Genomic DNA, 12,321 nt, shown 5'->3' with positions numbered 1-12,321 from the left:
ATTTTGTTCAATTCCTTGAACAAATTTGTGACAGTTCAGGGCACTTTCTGATCCCAGTTATTCTCTTATGTAAACATCCTTCTGGCTTGGCAAATCTGCATGGATGTTCTCTTTACATTGCAACATGCTCACCAAAAGGCACTATTTTGGTACTCAAAGCAAGATCATAAGGTATCTTATTCTAAAAAACAGTAGCAATGTTCTGTCAAATTAACCAAGTCACTGTGGTGCAAGAAACAAAATATTACAGGAACCACAAGTTTGAAATGGAAAAAAAGATTAGCTGGATTTCCAAGTGGTTAGCTCTCACCTGTCCTCTTATGAACAGTTTTCCTGAAGACAGGTTGTGGCCTTCATCTTTGGAAATATCTGTGTGTTAAAATGACGAGTGCTTTCAGATTTAGAAATTAATCAATTCCTGTGGAACCTTTGTGCAAAAAATCATTGCACTGGAATAATCACAGATACCTTCAAATACATTTCTGCTGAAAGTGCGAGTCAATCATGGTTTGAATATCCATCCTGAAAATGGATATGCTTGGAAGCTGAGCAGTTGGATGAGGAGAGCTATATGAAAGAAGTATCTCCATTCTTCCATTTAACCTGAAATCTCTCCAAAGCCGCAGCCAGAACAGCATTAGTGCTCAAGTGTCTGATGTTACTGCTTTCTTGCAAACCTCATGATTGCCTTAAGTCCCAGATGAAACTCAACAATTGAGTATAATAAGATGATAGCCTAAAACCCTCTAGAACTGCTTGTCCAAACAAACTGAAATGGGCCTTCTGTAAATATTTGTGAAAAGGTAACAAGTCTAAATAATAACCATGCGTATGGTCGCTAAGCTTCATTTTAGCAAACTTAACACTCTGCTCTATTAATACTGCTTGGTAGACTCTAAAATCCAGAGATTTCTGAACGATCTCGAATGATCTTGAAGACACAATAGATAAATTATTACTTCCCCATTTACACCTTGTAAGGGACTCAACTGGAGACTTGATATCCAAGATGGTTAAATGCAAATGTATGCCTCTTCAGAACCAAAAGAAGATTGATCCTCTAATGCTGAATTCCGGGTGAACCAATTTGGATGACTCCAGTACAAACTTTCTTTTTTTAAAGCATAACAATTAAGAGTTTTACATTTTAAAACTCTTAACACACTTCAGACATTACTGAGATATGCTTCCACTCATTTGAAATACCACTTATTTGAATTATTTAAATCAGCAATGAATAAATAAAAAAGTCCTAAGCAGTTATTACTTATTGTCAAACCTTCCTTTTTTTAACAACATCAGAGAGAAATCAGCCAGAGGCCAATTACAAGCTTATTTTATTTAAGCTAACAGTCAAGATTAGGATTTTTCAACAGGTAACACATAACTATACATCTAAATAACAAATCTATGTCTACTGAAAACTGTTTTCTTTTCTTAGTTATTTTTCACAGATCTATTCAAAGTTGTCCAGGTGCCCTGTGCCCCCAACCAACAGTGTTCTGTAGACCACAGGAATCTAAACCAATCAATCTAGTCTGAGTACAAGGAAGGTTTAAAATTACTTTAATGGTACTGATGAATGACCTACCAACGGAGTAAGGGCAAATATTCATTCTTATCTTTCTACTCCTTCAGGAGCATTACTGACCATGAGTTTGCTCTCACCTGACCTGACCTCCCCCCAAAGTCATATTCCAATAAACAAAGAATTGAACAACCAAAGAGAACTCTTCCCATCAGTAGAAGAGATTCCCACAGTACTAGCTCCTCCCCTTGAAGAAGAGACTCAGCCAACATGAGTCAAAAATTTTGTTCTCACTGCTTGCTCCCTTACAGAAGAAACTAAGAAAGTACAGTCATGAACCTGATATAGTAAGCTTTCTAGAACAGAACACAATTCCAAAGTCTCTGAAGCAGAGACCACAGGGCTTCCAGCTGCTGCAGTTCAGAGGAAGGGATTTCTGAGAATCTGAACAGAAACAGCTCCTAATTTTTGGCAATCCATTAAAAAACTTTATCAAACTTCTGGTTACTGTGCAAAAAGGAAAGCCCATCAGGAAGGCTGTCCAAACTCATTCAGAACAAAACACAAAAAGACTACAGGAGTCCCTAACATGCTTTAGGGTGTAGCAGACTTCAGAATCTTCATTTTGGCAAAGTTTGCTTGTTTTCTTAAATACAACAATAACATAATCAGCATAACTGGAGAATAAAATATGATCTTATTAATTTTTCTACTTAAGGATGTCTGGTAACTCGTTATTCCCTGTCAATTATAGTAAAGCAAAAGAAATATTACACTAGAAAATAAAAAGAATTGAACTACAGAAAAGTATAATCAAGCCCCTACACTTGTTTAGAGATTGGAAGCTGTAACTTAACCTCCCTGAATTTAATATTGCTTTTACAAACAATATGATTTTTATTTATTTATGAGGTAGATTTTTCTGACACAAATGCTGGATTTTATCCATGTGATTGCTTCATGAAGAATTATAGTTTTGTAAACTCAATTGTTAAAATATCCGAGCAAAAACTGAAGTGCAATTACTTTGAAATACATAATGCAGCACCTAACTGCACAAGAAAAATGCAACACACTAACAGCAGACTTGATGAAAACTAGTTATTTTATGTATCACAGATTAGCATATCCAATTAGTTTTTAAGTCAACTATATAAATAGCAAACTTTAGAAATAAGCAATGACTTTGAAATCTCCCTTCCTGATGTTGATTTTATTCTGACATCATACCCTGCACTCAAAAATGTCTTCAATTAACTAGATCCAGTAACATTCATATTGCATGATAATGAAAAAAAGTCTGTGTCTTCTTAGGTTGATGTCAGAGTGAACTTAGTGGCTATGAACTATAGAAATGCTGGGTTTATTAATTATAAATGTCACTTATCGAGATTTAAATCCATTATAGAGAAGTGACTATCCCAAACAAAATCATTACTGGGTAAGTAATATTATAAATCCTCCCATCCATCTAGCAGGTACAATCAAGGGCATAAGACACATGCATGTTATATTTAATTTTCTAATCTTATTAGTTTAGCTACAGATAAAAAAAAATCAGACCTCTTACCAAACTGCTAGGTTTTAGTTATTGTTTCTCTGCTACCCTATGTAAAGCACAACCTGGGATAAACAGGGGAATGTGATTTCATGTTACACAAAAGCACCAAAATAAAGTAAATGCCATTAAAAAAATATGCCTCTATTTTTTTAAAACATGTTTTTTATTCAATCAGTATTTCATTCTTTATAAAAAAATATAAAAAAGAAATTTTTCCTTGATAGATGGCAACATTGCAGCATTTTTTCCCCTTATTTCCTTAAAACACACCTAAACATACACACACACAAAAAATCTCTGCTCTATAGGAACTGAAAGTTGCAAAGCTGCTTTTTCTTGGGAAAGCTATATGAGGTGCCAGTTTCATCCATTACATCACACTAAAAATGCAGACCTAATGAAAGCTTGTATACACAAAATACATGATACCTAATTCTTACATCGCCCTACTACATAGACACACAATCATTTATATTTCACACTGTCTCACTTCATCTTCTGGTATTAGCGACTGTAAACTTCTGCAAGGTTACTATGAAAATGACTACACCTGTAGCTTCAGTTTTAAGGAAATAAACCCCCTATAACATATTTTTAGAAATGAATGCTAATATACCGGTTATGATTACACATTCTGTCATTTCATTAATTGGCTACATAAAATTAGATGTAAACAAACCATTCTTAATAGTATTCTTCTATTAGCTTCCTCTTTGGGGAACTTCTTGGGGGGAGATGGGTAATGGGGAGAAAGGGAGAGGAGCTGGATAAAGAACTTAAAAGGTAAGAGAAAAAGGTTACTTACCTATAGCTGTAGTTTTGAGAGTTTTGCTCCGGCAGATTCACACTCTTGGGATGTGTGTCTCTGCTGCTATGGGCTTGGAACGAACTAAAAAAGAAGGGCCCACAGCAGGCATCCAAATGCCCCCTAACTGATCCAATTATTGGAAATAAGGTTATTACAGCTTCACTTCTTCCTAATTCAAAGAATCCACAGTAAGATTCAAAAAATTGGGTAAAATGGATCCTCAGAGGTAAAATATATAGGGAAAAAACCACAGACACGAGTAGGTTTGTCTCATTTAAAAAATGCTTCTAATGCTTTTAAGTTTTAAAAAAAATATTAGCCTCCTAATGAAATGGTTAGTGATTAATGATTTCATTACTCTTCCCACAAGCTCCAGAGAACAGTGCCTTTTACAAGTAAAAAAGTTTTACAAGTAACCTTAATCTGTTAGGACAGCTGCATTATATAAAAGTGTCTTTGAAGTAGCCTAAAATCTAACATTGAACACACAATACTATGTATGGAAGAGCTCAAATTAAAATTTAGCAAAACTGAATAAAACAAAAAAATAAAGCAATTTGAAAAAGAGTTATCTGTAAAAGATGGACTACTTTCTGTTTTTTCAAGTAATTTTCAAGGTTATCTTCCCTTTCCCCTTCCTAGAAGGCTCAGAATTCCTTTTAATATAATAATATTTAATATCTTAATATTTGATATCTTAATATAGTAATATAATAATATTTAATGTCTTAATATTTAATATCTTACTATATTAATGTAATATTTAATGTCTTAATATTTAATATCTTAACTTTTTTTAAGTCACGGTATTTGGGGTTTTTAGAAAAGCATGAAAGATCTTGAAGTATAAACCTCGAACCTGAAAATTAATTCAGTAGTAGGTCTAAATCCTTAATGTATTGTTCTAGGAAAAGTTTAAACCAAAAGTGACTGATGAGCTTTGAACTACTTGACTATTCACAAAAATAGTCCACGTGTATCTGAACAGTGGCAAAGCATGAATTAATGCAAATGAGGTTACCAAAATGAAATTTCTCCCTCAACATCCCCCACCCCCAACCAAGGAAAAAAAAGATTCCTGAGAAGAACAGAAACACCTGGGACATAATTTTCTAAAACTCAGCAGGATTTCCTGTACTTTCTTGGAGTAGTCAACTTCAGAATATAAACAAAGCACAACTCCAGTTAAGTGAACAAGCACAACTACAGTTAAGTGAACAAAATAGGTTCAGAATACGGACCTCTACTTGTTTCAAAAGTATTCAACAGCACAAGTAGTACAGAAAATGTGACTACTGATGGTGATTAGAAGAAAGTGTGCATGAAGGTTCATTACCTTTCTAAATAAATTCTATCATCAAAATATCACAATGCACCTAAGCAGAGGACGGTTCACTTGGCAATTGTTGTGGAAAAAGATAATCCCATTCTGTATTAGCCCTTCCAAATCACTTTTTTTCCAACTCAGATAATCTAAATCTTGATAAATAATAGCTGGATCTATCTGTAATACTACACATCCTTTCAAAGAGATGATGTAGTATTGATTGACAACTTGTATCTCATGAGGGTATAGAGACCATTGTGAGGGGGGCAATGGGAACTGAAGTCCTGAGGTATGTCATGATCCATGGACGACTTATTTGTTCTGAGGCTTAAACATGACAGATGTATTAGAATGTAACTTTTGGTGCCAAGTCTCTCGATCTCCAAAATCTCTAACTATTCCTTTCATTAACAAATACAGACAAATTACTTGCAAAATTAATCAATACAGAAAGACTTCCTTGGGAAAAAGTAGGAAGAGGAGATGGACTCTTGTCCTTCCACACAGAGGACAAGGATGAAATCAAGTTTTTCAAACTTCACACCTATCCTGATGAAACGATTATATAATCCACTTAATCCAAGATCCAAATAGACCAAACCCGATAGAATTATAAAAACAGAGCTCTGAAAAGCACTCAGACATGAGGCAAAAGGTCTATATTATAAAATCACTCCTTATGCGTATCTGATATACACTAGGTCAAATTTGCCAGATTGTGCATTAGTGATTTTTGCACTAAGAATTCCTTTTTCAGAAAGCAAAAGCATGACAATCAGGTTTCAGAAAGATACACTGCTTTTCAGAAAAGGCAATTCTGCAAAACCCTGTGTTATTTCCACATCTGAAACAGAGACTGCCTCCCACTTTGAAGGACTTTGGTGGAAGCTGAATATTTTAACAGTTTTCTTAAAATTTACAATTTATTACAGAAAGTACTATCATTACCAAAGAGCTCCAATCCCCATTCCCCACCTCTACCAAACATTATAAAAGGACCTCAGCATTAAAAAAAAAAGACCTTAGGCAAGAGTAGCAGTTGTATCATTTTTAACAAGACTTGCCCACCACCCGCCCTCAATCTCTGGAATAAACAGTTTCACCACACTACTGGTTCCAAGCCTCAGAAAGAACACATCATATCCAACTAAAGCCTTACTGTTAAAAAGAAAGCATCTGAAAACTTTTGACAAAGCATAGTACTATAGAGATTTCATGTCTTAAAAAAGGGCAGAAGAGACCACTAATCTTCTGTCAGAATTGCGAGTACAATTCTACTCAAAGTAATTTATGGAAGACGACAACATATGCCTACACAAAAAGCATAGTGTTACTGTAGTATGTATTACCATACAATTACAAAAGCAGCAAAGATGCTTTCATGCAGATTTTAGCATATGCTAGCATCTTGAGTAAGTTCTCTAGAGGAACGCTTGCTATTGTGTCAAGCATCAGCTAGCACTACACATTCCCATTCTAATTAGACCAAGTATGTGTTACAATGCAAAAATGAATGACATATTTAGGAGTTATTGGATATATTTCTAACAGATGTAATCCCACAGGAACAACAGAGGAAGCTTCCTCCTGCAGTCATACCAAACCAAGCAGCTATAACTAGAACAATCCTAGAGTGTTCAACTCGTAGACACAGTACAAACTTACAAGCAACAGCAAAAGCATTACCAAAAAATAAGAACGATATTTCTTCAAGGTAACAGTTTTTCAGGAAATCTGTCCCAAGACTGCTAAAAATCCTTCTACTCAATACTATTCATTCATGGCTGAAACCTCAGCAGCCAAAGTGAAAAAAGCCGCTGTCTAGCATAGGGGCAACTTACCACCAGTGAATAAATGGTGAACATTTGTCCCAGTATAAGGCAGCAACTCTTGCAATAACAATTGCAGGAATTCAGGAAGAACTGAGATCTGCTAGTGGACACAGGTAGAAGAAAACCATAAGGTTGGAACCCTTATTTGGGAAGATGGTTATGGAACAGAGGTGAAGGGCTGAGACCACATTCTATAAAAATCACTCCTTTCCCCAAAAGAAACAAATCAGAGCCTGTCTGTGGCTATGTAATTATACCAAAAAAACTTTAATGCTCAACATTTCCTGAAAGCCAGAACAAAAGAGAAAGTGTGTTTTAGTCTTGCTCTAAGTGTTTGAAGGCACCATCAAAAATAAGTGCATTTTTCCAGATGCTTCTCAGCTAAGAGGTGCTGGAGATTCTACTTGAATTGTGTGGGTATAGAAGTAGCTTCTGAAGTATTAGGAGACAAACCACAAGCTCTTCATCCATAAATTTAAAATTAGTAGAAGAGATTTAAGAAAAATAACAAGTTCCCCATTTCATTTCATTAAAATTCAAGACAGTAGACATCTCTTTTGAGGTGAGCACGCATTTTCTCTATATGTTCACAAACAACGTTTCCTGAAAAGACTTGATTTGGTTATCAAATAAGAAATAGCTAAGGGGTTAATCCCTTAATTGCAACAACCACATTTACAAACACACACACAAAATCTGTCTTCCCCCCCGCCCCTCCATCCTGGCATCTTTAAAACAGAAAAAAAAAATCTTTGAATAGGGAAGAAATTTGTGCTCTGGTTAAAGACTCAAACTGAATGTAAAATCAGTTGCATCCATGCAAGTATGTCTATAATTGACCATTTTCACCTACGAACTTCCAAAATCGGAATTTGTGCCCTTTTCCACTTTGCAAGATTTTTCTTGGGAGTCTCTAATAAATTAGCATTATACTATAAAAGATAGTTTTAATCTTTTATACTATAAAAGATTTTAGTGCAGAGGAAGCTTCTGAAGAATACTTTTGTTAACCTACCACTACCTAATTTGTAAAATACATCTCATCTTCAAGATTTACATGTTGGCTTTGTATCTACTTTCAAGATTTCTGAAGTCTAAGACCTTCAAACCAGTTAACAACAGAAAAAAACAAAACAAAAAACCCCAGAGAGGATAGAATCAATGAAACCAGTTAAGACAACCAGTACAGACACTGAAGCGAAAACGTTTCAGAGGTTCATCTGGCCCTGTGCTAGAGACCATATAGATACATGGCAGTTCTTTAAAGCTTGTAATGCCAACATAATAACGAATATCCAGTTGAATAAACATTGGAGACAACATAGTAGTATATATTATGCAATATTTACACTGCCTTTAAAAAAACAGATGTGATTTTCATCTAACACCTCCTTCACATTAGGTTCACATGGGGATATGAATAGAAATGGAATAAAAGAGTTTTCCTGTATTTTCTTAAATTAGGCAACATGGGTAGTTAATTAATAATTCAACTACCAAAACTTACTACAAATTTTAACTTATGGTACTGCCAGGATTTTAGAAACTATAAACAACATCAATTGTACTTCATTCCATCTCATGGTTCAAAATAAGAGTAGCTTAAAAAGAATTTTGAAAAATAAGAACTTCACTTTCCATCCGTTAAGACCCCAAATACAGAATACCAGATATTAAAAAAATGCATATATGATAGATTACAGTTCATTGTTGGGGGGGAATGGAGATGAATGTCGCAGAAGAACCTACACTGAGTAAACAGAATTGAACTATGTGACAATGACAGGAAGGGGTTTTTTTAATATATATATATATATATGGGGTTTATATGCATATATATATATTTATATAATATATATAGTGTATACACACACACAATCCTTTTACCTTTATCTTGCACTTCTTTTGAAAATCGCTCCCTTTCAATAGCTGATTCACGTTCTATCCGCTCAATTTCAGCCAATGCATCCAATTCTACTTCATCATATGACGTTATAGTTCCTTGTTGCGAAACCTGTTGCTGTGTCTGTACCACAGGAGTTTGAGGTTGTTTTGCAGCAACTGAAGTGTTCTGTTGTAAAACAGGCACTTGTTGTGCCTGAAGGAAAGCTGTCTGTTCATGCTGGGGCAAACACTGAGCAGCGTTTAGTGGGCGGTTAACATCCTGTGGAGTAACGGGTGTTTTAGAAGTCTGTCCTGGGTACTGCACATTAAAAGGAATATCACCCTCTGACACACTGCTGTTTTCCAAACCAGAAAGCATATCATCCTGCTGGTCCATATCCGAAGATCTTACACGAGAGAGTCTTAATGTAAGCTTAGTGGAGTCCTTGGAAGGAGAACTAATGATATCATACATTGCAGCTTTTTCAGTCTGGTCTTTTTCATCCTTGCCTAACTTCATTTTCTTTTGTTTCTTTTGCTTTCTTTCTGGAGAATCTAACAATATGTCTGGGGGAACATCTCTAGGTGATGAATAAGGTGGAGGCTGAGATTGTTGGATTAAAGGTTGTCTTGATCCTAGAATAATAATTCAGAAAAACTGAACAGTTATGTTGTTTCATGTTTATATAAAAACACACTAAATATAACCTACATAATTTTAACGTGTATTTCTACATATATTTGTGTTCACAAAAGGTCTAAATAAGATTGGTAGGAAGCACATCATTCCTAGATCAAGATATAATCCAGATAGTTGCAGTCTATTTCCTTGAAATTTTAGCAGTCCACTGCAGGTAAAAAAGGGATCATTTCAGAGAAGATGGAACAAAAAAACCACCACCAAAAAAGAATAAATAAAAATAGTACCTGCAGGTTCAGAATATCAACTATTAGAAAATGGTCAATGAAAGCAAGCTGACTACAGAAAAAGGAAAGATCAAAAAGATTCTTAATAAGGTCCAGTGATGAAGACTTAATGATCAGTGCATAGGCACTAGCCATTTCAGCCACACATTTTTAATTAAAAATAAAATATAATCAAAACATACACAACCTCCTTAACTTTGATTCTGACAGTTCATTTTCAACTTTTTTTTTTTTTTTTTAAATTTTATTTTAGGTATTCTAATCTCCCCCACTCATTACTATCTCGAAAACACTAATCGTCTTAAGGCATTTTTCTACCATTCCCTGTCTTATTTACCCCCCCCCCGCCCTTGTTTTTAAACATATGATTTTTTATTTCTATATGCACTCCTTCCAGGCTATGAGTGTATCCTGCGGAATTTTTAGAAGAGGATATTTTTAATTAAAAACATTCTCCAATTAATCAAATTTTAATTTTTTGTTTCTCAAATTAAACCAGCTCCCCATAATTGTCAGCCCAGGAAAAAAGCTTTGAAAAATAGAGAAGCTTTTCAACCTGTCCCAATTATAATTTTGAGCTATAATTTTTGGCTTAAAAAGGAATACAGGGTGGAGGGGGGGGAAGCCTATTGGCTAGACCAATAGGGCCAGCTTCCTCTTGTTAAAGCAAACATTTATCAGATTCTATTCATCCATTGGGGAATACTGATCTTCAGAAAGCAGTGACTGAGATTATTAATAGTTATTCTGGTTCAGGTCATCATATGTCAGTACTTTTAATAACAATAAAAAACTAATCGGAATACAGGTCCCCACGTGCTTCATTCAAGAAACACCATCAAAAAGAAAGCAGATTTATTCAACAGCTTAAATTTCTACCAGATGTTTTAAGAAATATTAAGAATCATTAAGCAATGTACTGACCTGTACATGAAAAAAAAAGAATGGATACCTCTAGCAAAACTTAAATTCACTGAAAGGTGTGCTTTTACTGATGACTTCTTTGCACAGACTGCTATACTTACTGTCTCTCCCTAGTACATTCTGTGAGAAGTCCTCTTAACTTCTGTACGTAGAGAGCAGGGTACAAAATGGATTTATCTCAGCCCTTCTTGACCATCAACAACAACTCCATATTCTGCCAATAACATTCACAACATTGGGAAGCCCTGTTTTGACTTATCCTGATTCTCAAGGTCTTTCCACTACTCCACCTCCCCTCCTCAAAATAGATACCACACTCAACCACTGGTACTGAAGTCCTGGCTACATCCTACGAAGATCTCTCACTTGCTTTTCACCAGAGATTCCTACTCTTGTGATGCCCTCCACCCCCCTGCCCAGTTACTGTCTCTAAGACAATTTACAAGATTGTCTTAGTGTTATGTATAGCAGAAATCATTAGCTACCAATTTCTTTTATGGTAATGACTACCACTCAGGAAATACAAGCTGTGTTTTTCTTTCTACAAATATTAGAGGCAGCTCAAAACTTTTCAAAGAGATCTTACTGACATCTTAGTCTTGAATTATCTCTTAAATTAATACTTCTGAAGTTGTAATAATGGAACATTTACTTTTTTTCACAGTTACACTTTCAAATAGAGGACACAGATTTGATTCTCCCTTGTCTTAAACTTTTAAGTAAATATGACAAGATTGTTCTGATTTGGTATTAATATGGTATTTGTCATGCTGCAAAATAACACTGCAGCAACAGATAAGGTGGTTCTTTTTATCTTTGGGTAGACTGGAGGAGGTCAGAAGGATTTCAGTGCATTCCATTGAACATACTTAGAATCCAGTAAATGAAGAAACAAAAGTAAAGTTTTCCCTCATCTAGGCAGCACTACGAATAGGTATTTGAAACGATCTTCCTCTTGAAGGAAGCTCCTGAAACGTGTTGATAGTAAGGCCTATAAACTGCATTTTAAGAGTACATGTTCTGGAAATAACTTCACGTATTTCTGAGATGTCTAATTATGGTTAAGCCTCCGGCAACAAGGAGGCTCAGAAGCTACAACACCTATGTATTGAAGCGAAAAGAAATTGAAAAAGATGAAGCATTCTGAACAGTTTCACTCTACCACAGATATCAGCAGTTTTGAACAGGTATTTCATATTGAACAAGTACCACATTCTGTTAAATGTTTACAACTTCAGACAAAACATCACCCATTATACAGAGAGTTGTGCCTACTACTGTTGAAGTCAGTCTTCAACATTTCCTACGGAAGAAGGCTTGAGCCATTATATGTCTGCGAACAATGCTCTTATAACTTGTTGATAACAGAAAAAATGTTTTTGTGGAAAGAATACACAGACAGTTATGATCTGTTTGCTGAACGAGTTGAGATTCCAAGGTTGAAAAGGTTTGTTCTACAAAATGCTGTCAATGTAGTAAATCACACAATGATTTTCAGAAATGATCTTCGGGAATGAACTGAATTTCAGA

General features: G+C 35.1%; 1 protein-coding gene across 10 annotated transcripts in view; it reads right to left on the bottom strand.

The window, feature by feature from the left end:
* Window positions 1–12,321, bottom strand: part of NIPBL (NIPBL cohesin loading factor) — a 169,741-nt gene that overhangs the window by 68,179 nt on the left and 89,241 nt on the right. For 5 of the 10 annotated variants that reach the window (XM_074812998.1, XM_074812999.1, XM_074813006.1 and 2 more), the window contains exon 9: window positions 8,944–9,576. The exons of 1 other annotated variant lie outside the window; for it this stretch is intronic. In XM_074812998.1, the coding sequence (XP_074669099.1) occupies window positions 8,944–9,576 (633 nt within the window). 4 more of the 10 variants (XM_074813002.1, XM_074813003.1, XM_074813007.1 and 1 more) reach the window with 4 other exon arrangements.

The sequence above is a fragment of the Strix aluco genome, chromosome Z (genome assembly GCF_031877795.1).
Source record: "Strix aluco isolate bStrAlu1 chromosome Z, bStrAlu1.hap1, whole genome shotgun sequence".
NCBI lineage: Eukaryota > Metazoa > Chordata > Aves > Strigiformes > Strigidae > Strix > Strix aluco.
The sequence above is the reverse complement of the archived record's forward strand: the minus strand, read 5'-3'. Positions and strand labels throughout refer to the sequence as shown.